Below are 13146 nucleotides of genomic sequence, written 5' to 3' on the forward strand. Positions count from 1 at the left end.
AACCCACACCTTTGGAGGAAAGGCTTTAGTGCTGCAAATTGGACGAGACTCGCAGTATTGATTCAGGGATAACAGCTGTTTGCTCTGTGCTCTGCTGCCAAAGCAAGGCTTCACAAAGGGCTAACCTGACTGATGGGTGGTGCTCCAAGCGGACTGGGCGCAGAGAGCTTCCTCCTGACCTGACAGGAGCGCTCCCAGTCCACTCAGACTGCAAAAACTCAAGCCTGGGATCCGGCCACCCCGACTGATTTGTGTATTAGGAGGGCCCTCCCTCCGCATTCTCCGTGGTGGGCAATTCCCTTTTCCCCTGAGATGATCCTCCCTCCAGGAAGAGCTGGTCTGCACCGTGACCCCCCCACCTCAGGTGATGTGGAAAGCGTGGCGGCAGTGTGGGAAAAGGTGCTGCCCTCGCGTCCCCTCGGCCGGGGATGGCTGCCCACCGCCTCCCGCACCCCTCTCCCCTGCCAAAACCAGCGACAGACACAAACCCAAACGCTCCCTCGTGCCCTGGCCCGCCAGGCAGCCCCTCTGATCCCACGCGCACCCCCGGCATCAAAGGAGCACGCTTCCACACTGGGTACCATCGTGCCCTTCCATCCGAATCGCGCTTCGGCGGCAAAGCCCAGCAAGTTCCCACCATGACCAGCAACACAAGAGCCCCGTGTGCCCAGCACAGACACGACCCGCACACAGCCACGGAGGCCGGGTCGCTGCTGCATGCCACCACGGCAGCAGGTGCGCAGAAGCCACCGACACCACACAGACAGCAAGCTTCTCAGGTTCTGGAGTCCAGACCTCCGAGCCTCTTCCAAAATCCGCAGCAGACTGTTGGCTCCGTCCCCTCCCTCGTGAGTCAGACGCCCACCTGAAACACAGCGTCCTCTGCCCGTCTGTCAGGACCAGCCGGAGCTGCGTTCCTCCGGGCTTCTGTTCCCCGGAGACGGGCAAAGTGACTGTGAGAGTACAGGCTGCAGGGACTGGGTGGAAGTCATTCCAAAAATGAGGAGAAGGGAAGTCTCTTTGCCACAGAGGTGTGGTGGGAGCCAAAAGCCAGCTCTGAAGTTTGTTTATAACTAAGTGCAGTGCTCCAGCACCTCTTTGTAAATCACCTCCTGCAATTGCCCAAGTACTCAAATAAGTTGTTGCAAACTTACAAGTGTGCCTTTGCTTACACAAATATTTTTATAATGCTTAAAAATCAACCCTGAGAAATACGCCCTAAACATTATCCTTGCACAGAAGCAGCTCTGCCGGCCCACCAGGACCACGCAGGGCGGCTGGCGTTGTCCTGACTGACACGGCCTTGCGCTGCTCTCCCTGGGGTGGCTCTCGGCTGTCGCACTCGACAGAACCACCGTCGTGGTGGAGGAGAGGATCCAGTCAAGAGGAGCCCCGCAGTTTCTTCTGGCATCAGACTAACCATCCAGTTCAGCCTCCTTTTTTCCACTAGGAAGAAAAACAAGGAAGGGTCACAGACTTGAAAACCAGAAACCAAGATGACGAACAATGTCACTTAAAAGGGGCTCAGACACACAGGTTTTGAGATATATGGTCATAAATGGAATGAGTTTGGGTTTTATGTTGCACAGACGTCCAAACTAGCTAGCCTTTGTGTGAGCTTCAGCATCGGCCGTGGCAGGAAGGCGTTTGAGGTGTTAGAGATGCAGCTCCAGCACAACCGGGGACACCCAACCTGGCACTGCACCTGGCTACCCCCACGGGCTGGCCACGCTGTGCAACTGCCGCTCCAAGAGCAGAGAAAGCCCCTTCTTTTGCTTCTGGCTGCATGACTCAAAGAATAGAGGTGCTGAGCAGAGCACGATGAGTTGCACCAGCCACATGTCCTAAGGAGTCCATCAGGAGCTGCCTCTGGCAGTCACTGCTGCCACCGGCAACCTTCACTCCTTCTGGTCCAGCAGGACCCTCAGAGCAGAGGGGGCTTTCAGTCCTTCATTCACCCCCGAGCAGCTCCTCAGGCAGGGCCACCCGGTACCTGTCCAGCCTGGCACTAGTGTGGGTCTGAGGGAACTCAACAACGCTCTTGTGAACTCTGCTGCAGCGGCCGCGCAGCCACAACACCAGGAACTCCTGTGCCTCGGTGGACCTGCTGTGGATTTACACCATCTGACTGAGCGGCCGCCGGCCTACGTTATGCAAGAGTGGGGGAGTCCGACCCTCCCTGTGCTTTCTGCGGGCAGAAACCAGCTCCCCGCAGGATATTTCTGTTCACCCTCGTGTCACACCTGTGGGCGTTAGCGCTTTGCTTATCGCAGGCGCCAGAAACAGACCAAATCCCCAGTGACCTTCCCCAGCCTAGGACACAGTGCTCTGCGGAAGAAACGTGTGAAGTAGCATGGCTACCATCGCCAGAAATCACCCGTTATGGAGGCAGCATGTGTCCTGATGTCACTTGAGCTCACCTTGTTACCCCATCTGTCCCTTTAATGCCATTACTGAAGATCGTTACATGAGCAGATCCCCTTTGGAGAGGCAGCTGCTCGGGCTGCCCACACACCTACCTCTCCGGCCCAGAAGACGTGACCTCCAGTGGTGAACACAGCTGCTTCCGAATATACTCCCTCGATCTAATATCAGCCTGGAATTAAGGAGGAAAATGAGTGAAAATGGACTGAGCAGCCTGCTTGGTGCCTCCCCTTTGTTCTCTCAGTAGGCCCCTGCGCACCCTGATGTCAGTACATCACAAATAGCTTTTGTATGACTCCGTTGCAGAGGAACCTGCATGTTTCTTTCCCTGTTCGGTTTCTGTGCCTCACTGCAAGCTGCTTGTGAGAATGAAGACTTAAAATGAAATAGAGGATCCTGGAGTACAGTCCATTTCGGAGGCAGAAACAACATTCGCTGAACCCTTGCTGTCTGCCCCTTTACTTCTCACAGGAGTAGGGAGGTGAGACACGGGGCACAGGCAGGTCCTGCCAGCTGGTGCCTAATGTCTGCTCAGCCCCGACCTACCCCGAGCACGGCGGGATGAACAGCCAAAGTGGGACCCAGACTGGGCTTCCTCAGCAAATCCCGGCTGCAGCTGAGTGTCACCAGCCTTCACCAAGGGTCCCTACGGGACCCAGAGGATGAAGGAGCACAGCCTTCCCGCCCACACTGCAGCGCAGTGAGCCTTCCTGCAGCAAGCACTGACCCAGCTGGCATCCCTCACCTTATCCCTACACTGAATGGCTCCTAAGATGTCCTCCTCGTTGTCCAGGGATGTGACAGGCCAGCGAGGATTTCCAGAGGCTTTGTAAGGTGTTCACTGGCAAAGGGAGAGCTGCTGAGGTGATGGGCTGCTTTCCCATTGTGCCTTATCTCTCCGCCAGAACTGCAACCCCTCTCTGGTGAACCCCGGCAGCAGAGCTGGACTGGAGGAGTCCTGGGAGCCTGAGAGTGGTCTAGTGCTTTTGTCCTTCGAACCGACCCAAATGACTTCTTCCACAGGTAGGCACCTCCAAAGGCAATGTAGGAAAATGTAACGAGCAGCTAAGCTGCTTCACAGGCCTTCCCCGGCAATAGCTCATCACTAACCGATGAGAGATGGAACAGACTTGTTAGAAACTTGAGAGCAGGGTAAGTCTTCCTTCCCTCAACAGGAGATGTTCCAAAAAGCAAACCAGTGCTCCCACTGAAGCAACAGAAGCCGCTCCGCCACCCTCGCTCTGTGAAGGGATCGCACGCTGCGATCACATGCAGGTCTCCATAGTGCTCAGGGGTTCCTGTGTGTCAGCAAAATGCTCACAGATAAAGAAGCTCAAAAAGAATGACTCCCCTTCAGCCCAGGGCTCTGCCCGCTCTTCTATTTCTTTGGTCCTTCTTCACCCCTTCTGCTCAAAGCTATCGAAAACCTTCAGCCTACGCTGAAGTGTGTCCCCTGGCACCCAGAAAGTTGTCGGAGAGCCAAAACCATACGGATGCGAAGGCAGGTTTCTGCAGCATTGCAAAGCAATTTAGCATGGGACAGTGGCTCATAGATCCCTCCTCAAAAGGTGAGGAAATACTGGAGCTTTTTATTGACTGATCCCAGGGCAGCAGAATGCCCCATGGACTCTGCTGCAATAACCTGCACTGCACACTCAGTGGAACAGAGCTGTGTCCCAGCACTGCGCTGACAGGGACCCCACTGGCACCGCAAGCAGGTGCGGGGCTGCAGCCTCCAGGCTCACAGCGCTCCACGATCATCTTTATAGATGTGACACTGCAATGTTCCCAGAGGATGAGCTTTTCTGGTCACTATTAGCTGAGACCTGGGACTCTGCCCTCCACAGGAAACTGTAAATCGAGAGGGAAAACGGGACTACGGAGAGGGCTGTGAAGACTTTGGGAATACAGCAATCCAGCGGGCGACTCCTCAACAGGACATGGGATGAAAAGAGAGAAGCTGGCATTGCCTGTTCTTGTACCCATCCCTTTCCTTCCTCTGTTCCAGCAGCTGTATGGTGCAGCAACAGATGGAGAAGCACACCACTCGTCTGCTGCACATCCTTTTCCCTAGGCAAGAGCTTGGCTCATCCTGCCTATGCGTGCTGGCTGCGCGATGGTGACTATACAGCTAAAGCAGGTAAAAACACCCGCTAAAAGCAGAGACAAGACGCAAGCACATCCTTGGCTCTATCGCTTCTTGGCAGCCGTTGCAAGGCAAGTGACTGACACACCCTTCGCACTGTCCTGCCTCACGAGTCCAAAGGCAAAGCTGCCAAGGAAGACAGCGGGAGCACTTTACACGCCGGGCCGTATCCATGCTCTGGGCTCTGCTTTCCAGTACCAAAATCAAAAGGAGTAATGTTGAGGCTACCAAAATCACAGTGCACTGCCCTTCTCATTTGGAATTGATCTCGGAGCCATCACCAAACCTCATCAAACCCACCCTCATGCAAGTGTCCCGTTCCTGCCTCTTCTGATACAGTCTCCTGGGACATGAGCCCTCCTGCGCTCACCAAGAAAACCAGATTGTGGTGTCTTATCAGCAGTGCAGGACAGCATGTGGTCAGAGTGGGGCAAGGAGAACACCAAAACGGAAATCTCAAGAGCTACAGAAAGCGTTGCTGGGCATTTACTGGATGTTCTTGCCCCCCAGAAGTGTTACTGTTCAGCTTTACAGTGCAGAAGACTCTTGGATGGTATCATAAGCATGCAGATCCTGGGCTCTTGAGCACCTTCGAGAACTGGGAGTTGATTTTTACATTCCCTCCAAGTTTTTTTCTCTTTTAGAAACTTCCTTTCTCAAAAACACTGCTTTGCTGTGACATTTTGGAACAGCTGCTGTGCCCCACCTCAAAGGCAGAGTGTCTCTCTCCACTTAAAAAGCAGTATGTGACCTTCCCAGCTGGAAAAGCTTCGCAGCACATGATGATCATGCTAATAAAGTGGGTTAACGCATCCCCAGTGGCTGTCCTTGAAGCACTTGCCGCTCTCATCGCTGGGCTGCTTCTGAAGAGCCTCTCCCGTACCTCAAGAAGCTCCCCACCGCCCTCCATCCCTAGTCAGATGTCTCGGGTGGAGGCTCTGCCGGCTGGAAACGCAGCTCCACAACTGCTTAACGATTCTGCGAGCTTGAGAAGGAAAAATAGTTACATAAGGGGTGGTTTGTTTGGGAGATTTTTTTTTTCCTTTCTCTCTATAATTGGACAGTTTCATAACCGAACTGACAAATAACTTTGATCACTCCTCAGGATAAGAGATTACGTGATGTATTTTATAACGAGGAAAGGAGGCTGTTCAATAGAGTCCCTACTGGGAGACCAAGGTAGCAAGAGTCACATCTACAAACCGTTTTTCTAGGGAAGAAGAACCCCAACCACGTTCTGCTGATAACATAAGCTAATGCTTGATTAGGTGGCAAATTACTGGCCAGTCCTCACTCCTAACACAGTGCTGAGACACAGCTTAACCCAGCGTATTAACCAAGAGGCTAATCAATAAGATGGATAACTGTCCAGTAATAATCCTCACAGATTGTTTCTATTTTCAGAGGGGACTAGTGCTGGCATTGGGGTGTGGAATTGTTGCTTTGCCTATTTTATGAGGGGCAGTGGTGATCCCTGTGTACACGGCAAGCTTGCACTAGGGGGTACACCTGGAGGGAGTCAGAGTTTCAGGGTATCTGCTACTGATTTCCCTGCTGGGCAGCGGCAGCTATTCACACAGAGGAGAGGGACGATGGCTTCTTTCTCAGTTCTCCTAAGGACGAGCGTTTAATATTTCGCATGAAGTGACCTGCAGAAATTCACAGCTCTGGGCAGGCCTACTTCTGTCCTTCTTGGTGGGCTGGAGCAACATCAGGCTGTCCCAACAGCCACATCTGAGCCAGCAGGAACCAGCCGGGCAAGGTGCCAGCCGGAGCTAAAAGGATCATCGAGAGAGCTGGAGGCTGGTGTGCAGCCGACCAGGGACCCGGCACAGCCAGAGCAGGCGAATCAGTCCCAGTGCAATCCCTGTCAGCTGGAGAGCGATAAAAGCTTCTGTTTCCCCGCTGTGCGTGGGGATGCTGGGTCTGAGCAGGATTGGAGCGTGGGCAAACACTGGAGAGGGGTTCTGACCTCTGCCAGAAGTAGGCAAGGGCAGCTGCTCTCCGGAGGGCTTGGTATCGTTCCAGCGCCACTCAGCTTGAATGCTTTGCTTATTATTCTGGTATGACAGCTCCTGCCTACCTCAGTCCCTGTCTGGGTAGCTCCAAATGACCAAATCTCTGCAGAAGAACCACAAAATCTCACAAGCTGTCTGGGCAAAGAGACATCACCCCCTTGCAAGCAAAGTTCTCCCAGATCAGCCTCGCACTTACATGTGGAAGAAGGACTAAGTGGGATGTAAATACTGATTGCAGGCGATAATGAACTTCCCTCCGCTTTCTCTGAAAGATCACTTCTCTCACCTGCATCACAGCCACAGTTCCTTTGGCAGCACGACCACCTCGTGGGCTGAATGCAAATCAAACTGTTTCTGATGACTGCCTAGATACTGCTGCGTGCCCAAGAAGCACAGCAAACCCCACAGAGACTGGCCAGCCATACCTCTAGGAAAGCAGGTTTGAGTTCCCACAACAGTCGCCCAGCGCTACACACACTGCAGCACAGTGCTGCTTTCATACAAACCATAACTGCAGCCTCGAGAGGCATGGGCAGCTGAGCTCTCTTAAGAGCTTTATGCTTCTAGGGCTACCAGAACTTACAAACTAAGAGCTAATGATCCAGCAGTCTTTCATGACACTAAGAAAGCCATAAGCACATCACTCATCAGGCCTGCAAGCTCGTTCTGGGGACACACCACAGCAACAAGGCCAAGTCAGTCATCCACAGCAGGATTCTCTGCAGCCTGCTACCTCCTAATTCCAGCTTTAGGTGCTCAAGAGGCTTCCAGCAGTGCCCTGTGTCAAGATCTGTGACAGTTACCATAGAGAGAAACTGTAACAGGGACAAGTCCCATGGAAAAGTTTAAGTATCCTCCTCTCCTGCCATCCCTCTACCTCTACAGTAAACACTCCCTTTTGGATTTTTAATCTCTCTGTAAGGAAAGTGACAATTCATTCCATCACTTTAAATAAAGGTCGCGGTTAGAGAACTGGAAGAGCCTCAGAACACAGACAAATGCTGGAGATAGCTGGAAACGAAATGAGGGTGATGAAAAGCTCCAAGACACCTTTTTGTTTCCAAAGGGAATGCTCTTCCCCTTTCCTCTGCACACGCCGAACTGCAGAGCTGGCTCAGAGCGCTGCGGAGGCTCCGTCCCTTGCTGGAGGAGATTGCATAAGATCCATCAACCTACTCCCGTCTGGCAGGTAGTGGTTTATGAGATCAGAAACTCCAGTCTGGTATGGACACTTCAAGGTTTGTTTTCCTCTAAGGTGTTAGATTTTTGTCTGGTTTATAACTACAGACTCAAGACTCTGTTTTCACAAAACACACTGCAGTACCAACGAGAAGCTCCTGTGCGCAGAGACTGCGTAACAGCCCTCAGCAGGATCCCCTCAGTGCTGCTCCGAGGAGCTGCAGAGCAAAGGTGGCCAGACACCTGACAAGCTCGGCGGTGCAGCACGCGAACGGCGCGTTCCAGGGCAATGTTAGGAACATGGACGTCTGAACGGGCCCCGTTCCCGCGGCAGTCGCTGGGTCAGACCTGCCTGAGCCACCAACAGCAGGGTGGCCTGACAGAAAGGAAGCACTTGTCAGGCCACAAGTCTCAGGGGCTTTGCACTTCTCTAGATCCTTTCCTCAAGTCCTGCTGCCATTTAATTATTCTGAAGCTGAGCCTTGGCGGCACTGCGGCTCGCTGACGGTGATCCAGTGCTGTCACCTACTGGCTGGCTGCCGCCTCAGAGCCTGCAGCTCCTTGCGGAGTGCAGTAGCAGGGAAAAGCCCAGAGGAGCAGCACTGCAGTCTGTGCTAGGCTCAAAGTGCCCAGGAAAACTGCATTTCCAGCTCCTGTGTATTAACAAACATCAGCATCAGAGAAGTTGCCTGCAGAGAGGAACCGAGAAATCCGTCAGGCTGGGTCTGCAGTAAGGGCCGTGTGTGCTTCTGGGCACTGCGTCAGTGAACAAGCAAGGAAGAAGGAAAGTCAGTTAACTACCGTGTAAACACCACCACGACAGGCCGGGGAGAACAGGCCAGCAAGAAGGGTGCCAGCTGCAGACTGTCAGCCGCAGATGGGTGGCAAACTGAGGCTCTGAAACGTCGCCAGAGGCTTGGCACCCACAGCCCTCTCCACTGCCTGCTTCCCTGCTCCAGGCCTGCCTTCCCCTTCCTCAGCTCCCCAGCTTCTGTACCTGACGGATGGGCTCCGGGATCCGGTACCTGCAGCAGGACTTGACTAGACGCACGGCTGTCTCCAGGCACACCCTGTGACCCACAGAGATATAAAGCGGCTTAGAGCTGTTGTTGTTGCTACGCAGGGCCTGTGCATTCAGAAACAAGAAAGATCAAATACTTAAGAGGCTTATTTTAACAAATACAGAGCAGCAGCTGAATTATAAGCTAGCCAGTTGCCTTCAGAAGGTGGGATGCTGGCTCTGTATTTGGCAACTCCCAGCTTTCTTGAACCTCTTCCACTTCCCAGTATCTCCTCAAAGGGACTGTTTGCCCTTTTGGACCCCTTGTGCCCCTTCCCCAAGTGCCTCACGCTGCTCTGGGAAGCAGTGAGACTCGCTAACGCAGACTATGTTGAAATACCACCACTCGCAGGAAGTTTCTTACACCTGCCCGCTTCCTTTTCTGAGTCAGATGCAGAACTTCTGCAGCACTTTTCTGAGTCAGATGCTCCCATATTGCCTCTCGGTAAGCTGCTACAGAAGCGACACCTCTCCCTGACTGTGGTTCACTAACAGGAGTGCTGGAGCACAGCACCTCAGATGCCATAGCCATGGACGTGAATACGTCCAACACCTGAGCTCTCAACTCCTTCTACAAACGTCTGTGCTCACAGAAAGGGGAAAGCGGTGTTACTGGTCACCTGCTCACACCGTGTCTTCCTGAACTAACGTCACTGAGACAGTCCCACTACAGAGGCAACATCCTCCAGTGCTCCCAGCTACACAAAGCTGGAAGACTTGATGGCCAAGCAAATAGGAAACTCCCCACAGCTTACCATGCCCAGGGCTCGCCCAGAAGTGCCTGTCAGTGGGAATGTATCTCCTTCCCTCTGCAGGGAACGAATCTAGGGGTAAACACACACAAGGTCAGCTGGTTAGGAAGTACTTGTATGCAGCTGTCCCAATTCTCTTGGGATATTAAAGAGTGGAAATAAGATCCCAGCCTGGCCTAACCTGCTCTCTGTGCAGCTCATCCCTGACCAAGCCATCCACCTGCAGGAGGTTCTTGGCCACTCCAATGCATGGCAGATCCGTCAGGACACCAAGGTGACAGGCCACACCAAATCCTGCCAAGACGACGACACTGTAACTGCCGGGCACCAGAGAACAGGAATCTCAAGCTGCAGCATGGAGACCCTGGCGAGCAGGGCTCTCCGGTAAAGTCCTACCTCTGGGATGGAGCAGGCCATTCCCATCTACGAGGAGTACCTGAAAAAGCAAAAAAAAAATATGTTATTTCGTGCACACTGAGAGCTGCTCAAATAGGCAAACAGTGGTGCTGGCCCTGTGAGGAAGAATTCTGTCTCAGTCCTTTTACGTCTCTCTATAAGGGTCTTCCTGCAGTGCTGCCTACACCTGACTAAACGACCAGCAGCACGAGCTCTTGGCGGCTGGCAGCACTCTCCACTGGCGCTGCACAGAGAATGGGACTCCTGTTGCCAAGGGAGGCCTGGCTGTTCATGGCTTAGCACCCCGGTCCCTAAGGAAAGGGCGACAGATCCATCGATACAACTCTGACACTGCACTTTCCGCCCCACCAGTGGAAAACAGCCGGAGACTGCATCCCAGGGGAGGGAAGAACACTTTTCAGCAGCACTCTGCACCCCCGTGACATCTCAACTTGGGACAAAGAAATACACCACACCTGGGGTCTGAGCCTGGGCTCCTCCTGCTGAAGTCTCTGAACAGCTTCCACCAGGAAAGGGACTTCTCGGAAGGCTAAGAATCCTGCCACGTACGGGGCGCTCACCGTCACCATCCGGCAGTCCTCGTACAGCACCTGGGAGCAGCAGGACAGCACAGAGACAACAACCTCCAGGGCCTGGCTGTTTGCTTCCTAACTGTTTCAGAGGCATCTCCTCTGGTTTATGTCCCCTGACCTCATCTTTTTTAAAACACTCTGCTGCTGGATCTCTCCCACAAAGGCAAGGCCACTGGGTTGCGTCAGTCTGCCGCTCAGAGAAGGGGGTGGGTAACGGGCTGCTGACAGAAGAGGGCTGAACATCACCTACCCTTCCCTGCTCGGGAGTGAAGTCCTTGAAACAAAATTAGGGCAGCTATTCAAATCCACAGCGGGGGACCTCAAAGTTCACCCAGTCAGAGCATTATCAAAGGGCGCCCGTCTCTGTGCAGGGACAGGCCAAAAGAAACCCTGTAAAACGGGACAAAACAACGTTTGCGCAGGGCAAGTCAAGAATCAAAGCAGGATTTGAAATTCAGTTCATAAAAATCCCGGTGGCCAGTATTGAGCTTTATTTCTCTGTTTGCTACAGGTTTTGTAATTAATTTTTATATTGCTTTGAAAGCTGAAAAAGAGACCAAACGTCTTTATTAATTCAAGTAAACAACTGTGGGATGTGAGATTCGTGGCAGTTTCGAAAAGGCTTTTATATGTTACATCCTGTATTATTAGTTGATTCCCAACAAGAACTCACAGACAAGACACCTGCTCTCAGAGTGCCACAAACGCTTCAATTCCCTCTCGACCTGCACCGAGTAACAATGATCCTTTTTGTCTCCTGGGTAGTGGCTGAGACTGATTATTTTCAACCGACGCCTAAACCGGTGCCAGACTGCTGTGCCTGACCAGGGACTACCCCTCAGCACGGCATTTTCTGATTTTCCAACTCACTGAAACGCATACTGAACCTATCCCTCAACGCCTCCTAAGTTCCCGGGGATGCTACGAGAGCGATCAGGAGCAGTTTGCTCCGCATCTTCCTCAGCTTACGTCTAAATCCGCACGCCTGTTTTCTCTCTGTTTGTCTTTCCTGCAGAAGGCAGGGCCGGCGGCTCTGCCGGACACCCGCGCCGTCAGTCCCGGCTGTGCCGGGAGGCAGAGGCGCGGTGACAACGGCCTCCGGGTGTGTTTGCTGTGAACCCCCCAGGCCGCTTCCCGGCCACAGCCCCGGCAGCGAGGCGGGTCCCTGGCCGTTACCTCCAGGGCCGGGTAGCTGAGCACCACCAGGGAGGCGCAGGCGCTGCTGTCGTCTCCTTTGATGTACGATAAATCCACGCCTCCCACTCTCTCCAGTCCGGCGAAACCGGGATCTCTCTGCCACTCCTCGGTGTCCTCCTCCACCACGCCGGCTCCCAGCCGGGCCTGCTCGCTGCGGCGGGGCGGCGCGGTGAGGGGGGGGGCCGCCCCCGGGCCTCGCCCGGCCCCGCTCCATCCCGCCCAGCACCCACCGCACCGCGGGGGGCCGAGCCCCGCGGGGGGATCCTCTCGAGGGGACACGGGAACCGCCGCCCCCCACCCCCGCTGGCTCCGGAGAGGGGATGGGACCATGCAGGGCCCCTCGCTTCCCGCTTCTCCTCAGGAGGGAAGCGGGATCGGCGGGCAGGGAAGGGGACCCCCGGGCAGGGGCCGGCCCAGGGAGCGGGGCGGCGAAGCGGGGAGCCCCGCCGGGCCCACCCCGCCATGCAGGGCCCGGCCCGGTGCCGCGCACGGTTGCCATGGCTACAACCCCCCCCACACACCCCCCCACCCCCGGCGCATGCGCAGCCCGCCCGCCGGTACCGTTCCCAGGCGCGGAGCGTAGCGTCCGGCGGCGGCGCGGCCCGGCCCGCCATGGCGGCGCGGCGGAAGGAGGCCTCACCTCCCCGATCCCCCCCGGGAACGCGGGCGGAGAGAGGCCGTTCCGGGAAGGGAGTGAACGAGTTTTATTGGGAAGCAGCGGCGGGGCGGGAGAGGGGCCCGGCCCCGGGGTCGCGGCGGCGGCCGGGGACGGAGCGGCTTCCTTGGGCCTGGGGGGGGTTTTCCTGGGCCCGTCCTGCTCGTCGCTACCGGAGCGGCGGGAGGAGGAGTCTGGTTCTGCATCTCAATTACAAGTATATGCAGATTGTAAAAAATAAAATAAAGTTATTTTTCCCAGCATTAGGGAAGGATGCTTTTTACAAAAATCCTTCATCTGCCGGTGTTCGCTTTGTTTTTAGTTTTTTTTTTATGATGCCTTCAAAATAATCTCCGCTTAAAGGTGCAGCTTTGTGTCTCTCCGCGATCCTGATACATGATAGGAATGCAGCTGATCTGTGCCTCGTAAGATAGTACTGAAGTTAGTAAAAAAACGGAACCCCAACACCAAACCCCAAAACCCCAAGAATCTCCCCCACGGCACGTGTGGCACGGCGAGGCCCTGTGCGTGAGGAAGAGGGGGGGAGGTACTGGTTCTAGCTCTCCCTGCGCTCTCTTTTGAAGAGAGCGGCTGCTTTCCATGTAGCAGTGGCGTGAGAGAGGAGAATCTCATCCGGGAACGTCTCCTCCAGTTCCGTAGCTAATTCGGAGTCTTTTGCGTCGAGGTAAGGAAGGAGCGATTCCTTCAGGCTGGAAATCAAAGAGC

General features: G+C 54.6%; 2 protein-coding genes across 13 annotated transcripts in view; both read right to left on the minus strand.

Moving 5' to 3' along the window:
- Nucleotides 1-1159: 1159 nt before the first annotated feature.
- ENDOV (endonuclease V) lies at nt 1160-12928 on the minus strand. Of its 12 annotated transcripts, XR_010073255.1 has the most exons (10): nt 12406-12928; nt 11745-11916; nt 10452-10586; nt 9976-10015; nt 9761-9873; nt 9583-9651; nt 8765-8893; nt 3170-5555; nt 2520-2596; nt 1160-1446 (listed from the first exon to the last, which is right to left on the minus strand). XR_010073255.1 is itself a non-coding variant. In XM_063351828.1 (9 exons), the coding sequence occupies exons 1-9, from the start codon at nt 12624-12626 to the stop codon at nt 1416-1418; spliced, it is 987 nt and encodes a 328-aa protein (XP_063207898.1). In that variant the 5' UTR covers nt 12627-12928; the 3' UTR covers nt 1160-1415. The 12 variants fall into 12 exon arrangements, 7 of the variants coding, with proteins under 7 accessions (XP_063207898.1, XP_063207904.1, XP_063207902.1 ...); XR_010073257.1 differs by lacking the exon at nt 3170-5555 and having other exon boundaries at nt 8765-8837; XR_010073256.1 differs by having other exon boundaries at nt 2520-5555; nt 8765-8837.
- Nucleotides 12929-12962: 34 nt separating this feature from the next.
- Nucleotides 12963-13146, minus strand: part of RNF213 (ring finger protein 213) — a 57325-nt gene continuing 57141 nt past the window's right edge. The window contains exon 71 of the mRNA XM_063351827.1: nt 12963-13130. Coding sequence (XP_063207897.1) covers nt 12977-13130 — 154 coding nt within the window. The 3' untranslated portion in view covers nt 12963-12976. The remainder of the gene's footprint in view (nt 13131-13146) is intronic.

The sequence above is a fragment of the Chroicocephalus ridibundus genome, chromosome 14 (genome assembly GCF_963924245.1).
Source record: "Chroicocephalus ridibundus chromosome 14, bChrRid1.1, whole genome shotgun sequence".
In the NCBI taxonomy this organism is placed as follows: Eukaryota; Metazoa; Chordata; class Aves; order Charadriiformes; family Laridae; genus Chroicocephalus; species Chroicocephalus ridibundus.